The sequence below is a fragment of the Aquila chrysaetos genome, chromosome 6 (assembly GCF_900496995.4).
Source record: "Aquila chrysaetos chrysaetos chromosome 6, bAquChr1.4, whole genome shotgun sequence".
Lineage (NCBI taxonomy): Eukaryota > Metazoa > Chordata > Aves > Accipitriformes > Accipitridae > Aquila > Aquila chrysaetos.
Genome location: NC_044009.1, coordinates 47397433 through 47412493, shown reverse-complemented (window position 1 = coordinate 47412493; position 15061 = coordinate 47397433). Strand labels below are relative to the sequence as shown.

Here is a 15061-nt window from a genome sequence, read left to right as displayed (position 1 = left end):
ATTTCAGAAAGTGACTATTTAAAGAGTAGACAAGATCCCAATACAGAGGAGATGAAAGATTAGAACTATTACGTTTGTAGGGAAGACAAAAAGGTGAAAGTTCTGAAGTAGCAGTACTTTAGGGAGCACAGTTAACTCAAACACTTGTATAAATCCTCTCAAGAATACAAAGATCTAGGATAAGTTTTATTTAAGAACGATTTTCCAAATCACATTAATAGCCCCCAATTTCTAAAAGAAATTGGATAGTAAATATAATTAATATCTGAAACACTCCTGGTCAAGAAAGATTTATCAGCCTTTTACTGCTAAAAATAAAGTCTATTCTTTCCCATCTTTCTCCATTTCTGATGAGATCTGTTTCTCATATTTTAACAAAAATCAAAATATAAATCAATCTGAAAAAAAGGTTTTGGGTTGGGTTTTTTTTTTGTTAGAAGAACATTCCACAAGCAAACATCAGGTTTGAGAAATTAGGAGTCAATCACTTACTTTGTCTGCAGCTGCCAACAAATTGTCAGCCATTTTTTCAAGGTTTGGTGCTTTTCCTGTGTAAATGAATCTCATCATTTCTTTAAAAACTTCAGGGTCTACATCATTTATTTCTACACGATTCTAGGAAAGAAGAAGAATCAATAAAAGCCTCTGGAATTTAGCTACAACTTTGAAGTGAACATATCAAATATCTTCTTCATGCACACTACAAGTTTTCATTTGCCATCCATCATACAAAATCCTTACAAATTTAAGTTAACATTCAGCAATATTAAGCAGAAGGTAATCAAAATCAGTAGCTCTTAAAGTCAGGTAGAAATCAGTTGGAAAAGCTTCGGCAATAAAAAGTAATTGGAACTTTTTTTCTAGAAATGTCTAACTCTGGACTCTATCGCACAGGCTGTACATAAAAAAAAAAATCAAGGCACAGTTTCAGGAATATTTAAAAGTGCTTCTGAGCTTCCAACCCAACAATGATGTGCTTTGAATATCAGAAGTTAGAGCAGCAGACAGAACAAAGTGAGCCATTTTTGGCTTGACTTAAATTGAGTCAACACAACTTACATTTCGTTCTCAGTATCCAAGAAGCAAACAAAGAAGCACATCTAACTGACATCATGTAGCTCAACACTAACAAAACCATGGTATTACATGCTTGACCCCATCCTCTAATAGTATTCCCTGTAAGCAACTAACAAAGTAGGAAATTATGTCAAAGATGTGGAAGGAAGCACCAGACTTTTGAATGGAGTACAAAAATCACAGGCTATAAGCACACAAGATGTACATGTTCTGGTCTCCTGTCCACTGAACCACATACAGTATTTTGGAGTAGAGCTGCACTGGAGATTTACTGCTAACATGAAGGCGAAGGTGCCCGGCATGGCACGTTACTGGAGCTGGGACATGTCTGGGTTTCTTTCAGTCCAGAAATGCCAACAAAATGCTTCCAATATTCCAATTCTACCTGTGAAAGTTTCCAGATTGGAGAAGTGCCAGGAAGAAAAATGCCATGTTTGTGAAACTCAGTTGTACTACAGCACCATATTCATCTGATGTATTTGTTCACAGAAGTGGCATTCTTGCAGCCTCCAAGACTAAGTGATGATCATCTATTACAATCCTTTAGAGTGAGCTGATCAGTTCCGTGCCTTTTCATGGATTCTGCCTATAACCAACCCATTTTAGATATTCTTCTTCACGAAAGACAAACGCCTCCTCGCTGTGGGAGATACCAAGTGCATAAAAGCAGAAGCAGCTCTCTGTGCTGATTAACTATCCATCCAAAACACTTATACAGGTCAAGTGCCTGCAGAAACTGTGAATGAAAAGGAGTGCTTCACTGCCTCAGGGCTTAATTTGAGTCATAATTCACCTGTTGTTTCTTTGTGTCCTAGCTACCATACAGTATAGCAAAACCTTAGTCAAGCCAATCAGCTTATGTGAAGGTATAAACTAAAGCAAACAGGGGCAGAGATTACCAGGTTAATTACATCAGTAGCCAATGTTTAAAAAAAAAAAAAAAAAAAAAGATCTAGGGCAGATACAAGTACTTGAAAGAACAAATCCTCCAGAACCTCTCCACAGTCAGCCCTATCTGTTCTTTCTACTCAAAGAAACTCCCACAGAACTCACCAGGAGAGCATTCAGGAGTAGCACCTCCTCCACTCATGCACCATCACTCAGTACTTATCTTCCTTAATTTACAATACTTAAAGTTTTCTGCAACTTTTCCCTTTTTCACAACATACAAATATTTACATGTAAAGTTTTCAGTAAGGCTTACCTTCTTGCTTTCCTCCATTTCATGTTCAAACATTGCATTAAAAACTGGAGATCGTGCTGTGGCAAGAAAAGTAAATGTTAAATGTAATCAAATTTTAAACTTTTAGCAATTTTATTTACAAAATAATAGCAATACAAAAGTAGAAAGTACCTGCAAGGACAGATTTATGAGCTTTGAATTCTTGTCCTCCTACATAAAAACTGCAATCTGTAAATCTTGTTGTTTCCCAGAGATTCCCTAAATCTTCTGCTAGTCGACATTCAGGTACCTTCAAAGTGTTTGTATTAGACTGTCCTGATATATTTACTGAGTCTTGGACCACGCTTACCTAACAGAAAATCACAGCAAGACAACTCCTTCATAACTGAATGCCAATAATTAAAGTACAGTACCTATTGCTAGAAGTTCAGCAATTGCAAAGCAAAAACAGTGGTGTTTCTGGCATTAGGCCAGAACCATAAACTAATGGTTTACAGTTTACTTTTAAGTAACATAAAACAAATAGGGCTTTACTTAGAGACTCTAACATTGTGTATTTATCCAATCAAAACAAAAAGAAAGAGCACAATACCACATGCCACCTGATAGAAATGCCAAAGTAAATAAGTCAAGGACAGATATGGTTCTTGGGATACCAGTGGGATCAAAAAATAAAAGTTAACGCTGTTTCAGAGATAAATTAACAGTTCAATACTCTTCACACATTTAAGTAAAATATATACAATATAAAGTTTGAAACAGATCATCGGGATCACAAGGTGACAGAAAAGTTTCGTAAGAATGATCCATAGAAGTTTTGATTAGTATGATATTCCTAATTTTAATTACAGTGAGTTCATACTTAACCTGCAATGTGATAATGCAAACTAAGTGCAAGTAACATAGCTGCTTCATTATTTCATTTTACCATGTTCAGCTGAGGCAGGAATCACAAGTGATTGTCTTCCAAACAAGATTAAAAGTCATTATTTCAGAAATAAGTCAATGAAATATACGATGTAGTGGGTAAGTAACTTCAATAATGAAATGCACGCTCACAGGATATAATTTTTGTACAGAACTAGTAAAGAAAGCTGTGAAATATGTGCATCTGATATGAATATATTGCTATTATTCCCCATGTTTAAGTCTTTCACATACGTAGTAAACAGGACAGCAGCATTCTTACTTGCTTTTTTCAGATATCTTTACATATTAAGTCCTTTTAATCAGTATGTTGGGAAAACAGAAGAGCTGTGCAGATTTTACTTCTGTTGTCCAAGAGCACACACCTGAGAATAAAACCTTCATAATGAAGAAGAGAGCCATACTACAAGATCTTGATCACTGGATCTCCCAAATACAGAAAATAAGGATTATATATTAAGAGAAAATGCTGATACTGTTAAGATCAGTGCTTTGATTTCCAGAAGCACAGCATCTGGAATAAATCTGGCATAAAGCAAAAATAGCACAGCTTAGCTTCACAGAAAGTCAGAGCACTGCAAACCAAACTCCAGATCAGAAGAGGAGGATGATCCAATTAAAACAGCAGCTTGGGGATTTGAATCATTGCCTAATTCCCTGTTTCATCCCATACCGCCTTGTGATTATAAGAAATTCCTTTATATTCTTCCACCTTTTAAAGGAAAAAAAAAAATACCCCAAAGCACTGCAAAATTTCATTTTCAAAATAAGACTATACATTCATAAGATTGAAAAATCTATAGAGCTATTGTGTACTCTATTTCACAGTTTTCATACACACAGAGTGATTTCAGGAGATATACATACACACAAACGGAGTTACAGCTTAGCAAAGCTAGTCTTCTGTTTGCAAAGGAGAGTTCTGCTTCTCCAGAGACTTGACTCAGTTCACGATCCGAGTTGTCCGCACAGCATCCTCATTAGCTATAGACAGTGCCTAGGAAGGTCACCTACGCCATTCTTTACGTGTACATAAACTGATCTCTGATGTTCCAAGCTTCTATTTTAGAATGGTTTCTAATATATATTGATAGTCGTGCAACACAATTTGCTATAAGCCATCCTTTTAAGATATAATCTAAGCCAAATTTTAATTCAAGTCTCCTACAACTGAGTGGCCTGGCATGTATTGTCTATAGATAGTAACAACTTTTAAAGATTCTAAATACAAACACTTAGAGGGGTCTGGTATTTCATATCTCACTTGTCCAGATGGTATGCTTAAAAATCAAGTGCATTCTCTTTTTTTAATGTATTTAAATCAAGCTGAAATCCAATCAAGTTAATTCCACATAACTGTTGAAAACTCATCTTAGGCTAAAAGTGAGTGTTTTATGATTGTCTCAACACCTGATACAAATCCTTACTTCAGGCACCTTAGAGTTGTGATTATAAAAATCACTCGCAAGAGTGAAGGTATTTCTTCACTAAACCGCAGGATGATGAGAAGATGCTAGAACTAACAGCAAACAACCTATCTTAAAGAGTAGTAGCAATCTAGCCAGGATTTCCAGGTACTCCACAAGGTCTGATTTACTTTACTTCTTAGGAAGCTATCAAACATGCAGCTATTGCACGGCATACATACTTTAGGGGCACAGGCCCCGTTTGCATTGCATACCTTCCTGTGTAAGGGTATATAAAAATATATAAACTAGGACTTGAACAAGTTCTGCATGTGATGACAGTTAACATGGATAATGTGTATAATTTTCTTGGGTCTGAGTCTGTGGAGGTCTAACAGTAAAGATGATGTAAGTGATACTCTAGACTATTCTCCCAACCTAAACTAGGTAAGAGATCTGTAGGAAAAACATCCCTGCAGAGAATCTACTATTCTATTAGCAAATTAAAATACTTCAAGGCTTCAGTAATTTCAGATTATATGGAAAGCAAGAACTGAAACAGACCACTTTGCCTAAAAAAAATAAAATTATGATGTCGTATTGAATCAATAGGTCACTTGCCAGTGGCAACACTAGACTTTGCGAAGTGTTTAACCTAACAACCCTTCAGTTTCCAATCCAAGGACATATCCAACTGACCTTAAGAACATCTGGCAACATAAAAAGAATACCTTTGCTGCTATGGAAGACCAAATAATCCTTCTGCAACCCAACAGGGAGAAAAGACAACCCAACCAGCACAGTTGGTACTCAGTGACCTTTACTAAATACCAGCTGTATCCATTAAGCTTCATCAAGCCAAGTGCAATACAGTTTTAAGAAGTGGTCAGTCTTCCAACTAGGATAACAAGTAGGAAGGCAAACACAGAAATTAGAACTTACAGTTAAGTTTTAAAAGGACAAAAACTTCAGACTTGTCTATAGAAACAGGTCCTTCTAACAACACCTGTTACTTCTAATGACAGCTGAAGAGCTAGAAGAACACATCAGAACAAACAAATTTTAAGATTATCTGGATTTCCAATTTTTTTTGCTTTAGCCTGGAACAAGCCAGAATTTATTTTAACATTCTCACTGTGCATAACTAAATGTTGTACTTCCTTCAGCATTTATAATCAGGGTAGGTCAAACACTTCACAAAAGCCACTCAGATTAAAATATCGAGAAGTTTTGTAGGGAAACAGTTGTATTTAAAGATTAGCATCAAAATTTAAATAACAATATTTCTCTCTGGTAAATTCAGTATTAGTTGTTTTTTTTTTTTAACCAAACTTTATACATAAAAATTAGAGAGTGACCTATTTGAAAATAGTATTTATTTTTGGAAGAGCTGTTCATTTACATCAAAGTATTCATTACGAGGAAAACTTAAAATGACGAAATACTCAAAAGTATCTTTACAGAACCATAAAAAACTTGTTACATCTGCTTTTATCACCCAAATAGTTGTATTCATAACAAATTTATCATGCAGCTAATTTAACTTGTTTAAGTGAAAATAAGATGCACTATATTTGCAATATCTAGTCTCAGGGGCCACATTTCAATTATTCTTCCTACACAGCATAATGACATATAATTAAATTGTAATCTTGCCAAGACAATTTTACACATTTCCTGTAAATACACAGATCAAAGCAAAGTTATTAGCAGTTAGAGCATCTATCATCCTCCTAAGTCACTAATCACTTTATGGCAGCAAAGATAACCAGCCAATGTATATTTAACATACACTGTACTTACACTGCAACTTTCTCTAGTTTCCATTTTTAACATTGCGTAAGCGTTCTACTGAATTTTAATATGACAATTTAGGTTACCAACATAACTGATATTATAAAAGTGACCCATAATACACCATAACATTAAATTTACACCACAGCTCTCGATATTAATTCTCAGTATTAGGCAGTGCTTCTACAGGATACTTGCATTTGTTCAGAAAACAAAATGTAACAATTAATTATAAAAATAAAGTGTTTCATTTACTGGAAAGACCTGTTCATTGGTTAAAGCCATCGATTATAATATTACAGGAATATAGATTCTGACAATTAGGTTTTTTTAAATAAAGTGAACCAGCATGTAGACATTTCCTTTTGCTTATCCAGTGAAAAACAATGCTATAATTCCAAATACAACTTCTTTAAATAAAAGTGACCTCAGTAAAACAGTACTTCTACAGACAGCACGTACCAGCCACCTTTTGCATAAATAATTCTACAGTCGATTCTAATGTAATCCTGGCAGATTAATGGAAAAGCCCAACAGTTTACAAGTGATCAATTCAGACTCATTCTACACTTCAGTATAAGCGTATCAAAAAAGAAAACAAAATACAATGCAGACAAAGTAAATGTGTATTTTACCATTTTTATAGCTAACAGAAGACAACTTTTATAGCATATTACTGTTTAAATCAACATAAACATCTATTCATTAGAGTAGAAAACATTTTATTTTAAAAGTTTACCACTTAAAAACTTATACCCACCTCACAAAATAACGTAAGCTTGTCATCTGGTAGAAGACCATTAGCTTCATCCAGTAAAAAATCTCTTCGGATGAATTTCTTAAAACCCCAGTCCTTGCCTTGCACAAATCGATATGCTCTTTGGCTTTCTGATAAAAAACAGTTATGTACAAATAAGCAAGTTAAATAAAAATATTAACAAATAACAACACCTAAATTCTATACTAAGGCTAAGTGTTAATCAAAAATGAATCAATTTAACACATTTGGATCTTGTGTCATTTTAAAAAAAGTTTTAATCAGTTGTGGGTTTCCTAAATGTTATAATAGTGTTATTTTATAAAACACTCGATAGAACTTAGTAGAGCACAATTTGCAATTCAAACTATATAATCTCCTTAGATGTTATCTTAGGCACCATCCAGCAAGAGAGGAGTTTTTCAGTTAACGTTTAACAATGCCAATGTGTCAAAACAGAAATTGTTCACAGGGAAGTACCATTACAATGAATTTGTCATCACAAATGCATTCTGACAACACTTCTGCGGTTGTCATAACAATCTGTTTTGACTTCTTCCTGAAATGGAAAATCTTGTTTCACAGGTTGAAATTATTTTGAAATACAGCAAAAGCATTAAAAAAGCAAAACAGAAATAAAAGCTTTCAGTAACAAACTATTTTTTTGGTCATAAAAAGATATTGTTTATATTTACATTTTTAGCCATAGTTATGAGAATTATTTTTTTTAATCCATCAGATTTGCTGTGACCACACAACCCTTTTTTTCCAGTTCGAATGGTCACAGCCCAGCAAAAGGGTTCCCAAGGTCATATTAGTGCAAATACATGTAATTCAGTAAGATTAGCTATTTTACATCGCAGGTTCACTGTAAGGTGGCCACTTGTTCCACAAACTGGACCACAGGAAAGAGCACCATATACTTTTACATGGAACTAAAACACGGGAAAGAGGTTATTCGGGAATGGCTTTGAGAATATATGTAGAATAAACCATATTCTGAATATTTAGAAAGATCGTTCAAAATAAAGAGAGCAAGAATACTTCTGAAATAAGACTGGGAGGGGAGGAATCTCAAGAATAGTTCTCTAAGATAGAGCTTTCATTTCAAAAAAGCTGGGCAAGAAACATGTCACCACTTCATATGCTGTATGGACAAATACTAGCCTTCTGAATTCAACTTCTAAATTGCTCTCCAGAAGTTTGTTATAAAAGCAAAGTATTTTTCATGATAGAATCTGTTAAAATACCATTTCTTCTACAATGTCCAAAATAAAGACATCAGGAAAGTGAGACTTCCCTACACTGGTTAACTTAGTAGCATCACTGAAACAGACTTGACCACATAACACACTGTGTATGTTCGAAAACATACATGTATATTTTGTCCTCACTGCCAATAGCTGGAAAAAAGATATTCATAACAGCTTTTCACCAGAATCAGATCAAGCAAAATATTTTGTACAGGTTTTGATTGTATTTTTTTAATACAATGAAGAACAACCCAGGAACTGACAATGCAGGAGGTGTGTCTATCCCTTTCACCTTATCACACTAACATAATTCAAACAAAAATCCCTTTACCCACGCAGAGCTGTGCTGGTTTTGGCTAAAGTAGAGTTAATTTTCCTCATAGCAGGTAGCATGGGGCTGTGTTTTGGATGTGTGCTGGAAACAGCATTGATAACACAGGGATGTTTTCGCTGAGCAGTGCTTACCCAGAGCCAAGGGCTTTTCTGCTTCTCACCCCACCCCACCAGCAAGGAGCCGGGGGGGGGGGGGGGGGGGGGGGGGGGGCACAAGGAGTTGGGAGGGGACACAGCCAGGACAGCTGACCCCAACTGACCCAAGAGATATCCCAGACCATAGGACGTCATGCTCAGCACATAAAGCTGGGGGAAGGAGGAGGAAGGGGGGACGTTTGGAGCGATGGCGTTTCCCAAGTAACCATTTAATGTGATAGAGCCCTGCTCTCCTGGAGATGGCTGAACACCTGCCTGCCCATGGGAAGCGCTGAATTAATTCCTTGCATTGCTTTGCTCACATGCACGGCTTTTACTTTACCTATTAAACTGTGTTCATCTGAACCCACAAGTTTTCTCGCTTTTACCCTTCCAATACTCTCCCCCATCCCACTGCGATGGAGGCGAGTGAGCGGCTGGGTGGTGCTTGGTTGCCAGCTGGGGTTAAACCACGACAAGCACAGAAGCAGAGGGAAATGCACTTACTGAAGTGCAGTGTGGGCTTTGAGGACAACAGAACAAACACAGAACACTGTTCACGTTTTTAAATCTGTATGCCAAGGAAGACAAACTGCCATTTTAAAAAAATATTGTTTGGCGTCTGGACTAGTGTTTTCACATTTTTACCAACTTGCCAAAAACTCACAACAAACCTCGTGAAATTGAATGAAAAAATCAAATCAGAAAATGGCATTTTAAGAAATGGGTAAAAAATTTCTTCTGTAGATTCAGCCCAATTCTTTATTCTGGAGACTTAGATTTTACTACTATCAGCAACCAGTGTTAACCTGCTGAAATTAAGTGATCAGTAGTAATTTAAGTACACAAAACCACAAAAAGAAAGCAGCAAAAAAGTGTAAATGTATTTTTCTTCTAATAAAGTTACAAATGTTAGTTCATTACCTATTTTATACACAGCTTCATCACTTGAAACAGCAGTCTATGCATGAATTACCAATTTACAAAGGACATCTGAAGTGATGCATCATTATACTGTATAAATAAAAACACAGCATCTCCAGAAGCAGATGGTAAATGGCTAGAAAGTCCAAGAAATAAGATTTCTGTTGGCAATTTCCCAAAATGAAAAGATGTTTATAATTCCTGTAGTGCCAAATACAGGACAACTACTATTGCAGAAACTGAAGACACATCTACTCATAGGATTTGGGGGTTTTAGCACCTTGTGATTTTTAGCATTTAAAGCAACGCTTAACAAATAATCTTCAGGACCGGCTCTCTGAAGCGCCTGTAAACTCATGTACATAGCATGCGGAAGAAACAGGAGGAATTCAAGTTCTGTGTGCAGTTGCAGGGGTAAAATCTCCCTTGGCCTCACAAGACATGGTGGGATATGTGACTGGAGTGCTGTCATGGACAGGTACAGGCTCTTTCGGGAAGCCAGGCCAGGAAGGTGAGGCGAGGGAGCTGCCCTTTACGCGAGAACAGCAGGAATGTGCAGAGCTCTGCCTTGAAACGGACAATGAGCCAGCTGAGGATTTATGGGTCCGGATTAGAGGGCAGGCCAACAGGAGCAATGTTGTGCTTAGTGTCTGCTACAAACCTACTGATCAGGAAGAAAATAGATGACTGATGATTGGGATCCTGGTGGACAACAAATGAACAAGAGCCAGCAATGAACCTTTAAGGCAAAAGAGGACCAGCAGCATCTAGTTAAGCACTAGAATGCATTGCCCAGGTAAGCTGTGGAGTCTCCATCCTTGGAGATATTCAAAGCACAAGGTCCCAAGCAAACTGCTCTAGTTGACCTGGCTTTCAGCAGGGGGTTTGGACTAGACAGCCTCCAGAAGTCCCTTGCAACCTCAACAGTTCTGTGATTCTATGATTATCAAAAGATTTTTTAATGCACACACTGCAGTTCCATTTAATTGCATATACCATTCCACTACTGGACTGGAAGGCTGTCTCAAGCCAAAAGCCATGATCCACCAAATGTATAAAAGTGAAGCTTTGTTCATATAAGCTCCAGAACCAGGAGTCTTGCAGGGATTGAAGCAACCAACTCCATCGGTGGAAGAGGACAAAGTGAAATAGATGCATTTACTTTCCTTCCAAAAAGTCCAACCATTTAATTTTTAGATTTGAACTCGGTTTTGTGGATTTACTTCAAAGATTACAAGTAGGCCTAGATACATAAGGAGAAAGTAGCATGAACTTTGGGTACGAGTACTGGAGAACTATAGATTCTTCCAAGAATTTCAGAACTTGCAACAGAACAGACCCTGCAAGATCTCTTAAGTCCTAGAGTAGGAGGAGGGAAGAAAAGTAGACAGATTCTTCATATACGGGACTAGCAACAGCACAAACTCAGTGCAGACCAGTATTAAATTACACATTTTCATGAGAATTACAGCTTTCGCAAGAAGTGTTTCCAATGAAGGCTGTGCTTTAAAGTTTGAAACTAAGAGCCCATACAGTTTTCATATCAAGAAGGCAATTAAATCAAATCACCAATTATTTCAAAGTCTTCCAATTCCTGGGGTACATGGCTCATGTTTTTAAACTGATTACAATGTAAATCAGATGAAATAGACCAAAACATTGTAAAGGAGTGTCTAAAAACACAACCATGCATGTTTATCCTAATTAACTATGGAAATCAAACACTTACTTCCACTGTAGCTAGAAACAAGCAAGTACGCCCCTACTAACAGGAAGCAAGAATAATCTGCTAGAAAAGCTAAGTGACAAGAATCTGGAGTGACAACAGTTAGTAATACGCTGTAATTTATACTGCTCGGGATAGAATTAACATAACTCAGTGATCAGAAATGTGTGAAACATGAACAAGATTTTTAATTATGTTTCTAAAAGGATATTAAAAAGAGATATTTTAAGGTTTATCTCAATATTAAATTCTGTTTTCAACTGAAAAAAATTACAACACTGATTTTTTGGGGGATGTTCTTGCAAATCCACACGCAATACATTAAGATTCCCTTACCCATTGCTTTTGTTTCTTCTCTTTTAGCATTCAGCAGGGAAAATTTGAATTTTGCTCTGACTTCACTTTTTGGACAACTGACTAAAAGCAAATATAATGACAGGTAGTCTTTGCTTTCATCATCTAATCCCTTTGGATTCACTCTCAGGCACCTGAAAGAAATGCAGAAATTGTACATTTTAAACCATACCCAGAATAAATTCAGAAATATTTTTATAAGATACAACGATACCGAAACAAATGTTTCCCTTATGACTGTTGAAACTTTGAAATTAGAACCAATCCGTACCTATAGTAAAACTTCAAAAAAGTCCGAATTTTAACATTTATTTGCAATTTAGCTTTGTAACTTTTGCAATTGGAAAAAAACAATACAGAGTTGCTAGAATAAAGACCTTACCACTTCATTTTATCATTTGGCCCTGATGAAAAGGTAGAACTCTTTAAAACTTCACCCATTTCTTCTCGGCAAAAACTGAAGTTATTAATGGTCCACATGTAGGAAAATTTTACTACTTTAACCTGAACAAAAGATGTAGAAAATGTCAATAAAATTTAACTTAAATATCAAGCATTAACTATGAGCACTAGTTAAACTGTCAGCACAACTCAATAAACTTAGGTATTTTTTTTTAAATTATAATTATGACTAGAAAATAAAGCCATTGGAATTTATGTAGATTACCTGTGTGTAACACCAGCTTTCAGCCACAGGTCCACTGGACATCTCCCCAGGAGGAGGTGGGGTGGGAACCCTTGACATTGCCACTTATTGCAGGTTTACAGTATCAAGATAGCAATCCAAACTTCAGTAATTCTCCTAAAAAAAGTAATTCATAAATTTTGTTCACCCTTTTTAAGTGTGAAAAAAATCCATGTTTTGATATCCATATTACTGTGTTTACTAAATGATGTATTTGAAAATTAAACGTGACAAGAGGACAATGGCTTTGCTATTTAGACAAGCTAGGTGTCACACACTAATGACCACTTGCACTCAAAATCTGCAGGACGAACCCTCATGCAATACTTTATAAAAGCAAGCGCCTATGCATCATGCAATACCACTAACGACTTTATTTCAACATCACCTTTGCAATTTACCACCCTGATCACACCAGTCATGTTATAACTTTCTTCATTATCTTCTCCTTTGATTTGGAGAATAACTGGGGCCTTGTGAGTACTCAGTTATTGGTGCCAATGCATTAGTTGTCCACACAGGCATAATTCAGTCTTGAAAGAGCACCTAGCCACCTGGGAGCAGAATAGGTTCAAACAACCCTGTTTGAACAACCAACCAAAACAATTTCTCAAGGAAGGGTAAGAAGTTAAACTTGCATTTAAAAGTAGTATTTTCTTCACACATCTTTCATGGTTGCCTTGTACCTTTAATACCAACAGATTCAACTGAAGAACTATAATCACCACAACCACGCGTTCATTCCCTGTCAAAGGACAAAACTGAAAAACAGTTTAGGTCAACTCACCAACTCTGAAGAACTTTCTAATAGCAAATAAAGCAATTTTGTTATGTATTATCACCTAACAGAGCTCTACAATTTCTCCTGCCTATCAGAAATTGAGTCACATACCCAGATTCATCACATCTAGCTACAGACACGTAATTAGTCAGCCTACTTGCAGTAGCCTTTGTACACAGCTAATGAAAGAAGGCGGGCCTGTCAGAGCGCAGCTCTGGGTTACTGGGCTGACTCTCCTTTAGGTAGGATTTGCTGTCATCTATTAGACAGGTTCCTGCCAGAAGCACAGCTTCTCACTTAAGCAGCTCCATTAAGTTGCTAAAAAGAGGTGAAATGAATCCTGATCAAACCAGATGAAAGTCACAATTGTTTCTGCCACAAAACATTTTCTCTTAGTACAGAAAATTTCTTTAAACATATCCTGCTATCACTAAAACAAGATCAGAAGACTACAATCTTCCTGGAACATTTGAGTGCTGGACCGTATACGTGGTCTTTACTTGTGATAGAAGAGCATTAATTGTCTTACTCAAAAGATGTGATTGCACATCACTAATCATGTTGGAACTCTTCCTTAGGGATGGGTGACACACTTAGAAACAAGGTTTTATGCAAGGTTTTATGTTGGTAAGAAGACACTGCAAGACCACGTGCAATTCAGTCACGATGCAAACAAGTTTATTACTCCTACAGGAAGAAGACGTCTCTGCAAATCACTATGATCCTCAGTGGATGCTTTCCCTCCTGCCTTTCTGGTACTGCTTCTCACTCACTTGCGATATGAATTAGCCCTTCCACATTAAAGCCTGCTGACATGGGAATCACTCTGAATCACGAATGTATAAAACCTTGAAAACAAAACTAATTATCAGATGAGGAAGCAGATGCTATAAAACCAGATCCCTTAACGGAGCTCTAAGAGATCTACTATGACAAGATGAAAAAAAAAAAATAAAAAATCATTGAATATGTCTCTTGCAAGATACAGATCAAGACACTGAAGTGTAATCACAAATACAATTCAGCTGTCTCTCAAAAGTGACTTTTCTTTCCAAATAAAACTTGTATTTATTTATGGCAATCTTCAGTACTTCATTAGTACTTTCCATAAATGAAAACTAGTAACAAACAGCCACCCTAAATTTAAAATAATAGAACTTGTTTGCCCCATATTTTTTTGAAGTAGGAACCACATGTATTGTGGAAGCTGTGTTTACATAGATTTTTGTTTACAGGTTTACAATTTGTTTTGATTCTCTGTACAGAACCATTCAAGAGTAAAATTCCTAGGAAGGGTACATGTGAACATCCTTCTTCCATAAAGCAAGTATTAGTACTTATAGTACCATTATTTCTGGGAGCACACCCTATTCAATAGTAAGAACTGAAGTGTTACCCAAGTACATGATGGATTTTATACAGAACCATATCCTGAAAGTGTTAGAACAGCTTACCTCAGCCTTATTGAACCTGTTTGCTCTTCTTCAACTCTCCAGAGCTAAAACCAAGAAGAAATAGAGCCCATCCCTTATTCTATCTTTTGCGTGAGATGCACAGGACTGTCTCAGCTCTAATTTGTTCCTCAATTATTTCAGTCCATTAGACCAGTCAGCTCCTAGTAACCATGAAGGAACAGCAGATATGAGCCAAGTTTGCTTTGAAGGGATCTCTAAATTGAAAAAGTCTGAATGTAACTGCTGTATAGTATCCTTTTTAGAAAGCGTCC

At 36.4% G+C, this 15061-nt stretch overlaps 1 protein-coding gene across 1 annotated transcript in view; it reads right to left on the bottom strand.

Annotated features, from left to right (window-relative positions):
- Nucleotides 1-15061, bottom strand: part of SPOPL (speckle type BTB/POZ protein like) — a 39045-nt gene that overhangs the window by 8425 nt on the left and 15559 nt on the right. Inside the window, exons 2-8 of the mRNA XM_030018194.1 lie at nt 12537-12671; nt 12252-12373; nt 11852-12003; nt 7148-7275; nt 2432-2609; nt 2282-2337; nt 493-615 (exon numbers count right to left, since the gene is read on the bottom strand). Coding sequence (XP_029874054.1) covers nt 493-615; nt 2282-2337; nt 2432-2609; nt 7148-7275; nt 11852-12003; nt 12252-12373; nt 12537-12614 — 837 coding nt within the window. The 5' untranslated portion in view covers nt 12615-12671. The remainder of the gene's footprint in view (nt 1-492; nt 616-2281; nt 2338-2431; nt 2610-7147; nt 7276-11851; nt 12004-12251; nt 12374-12536; nt 12672-15061) is intronic.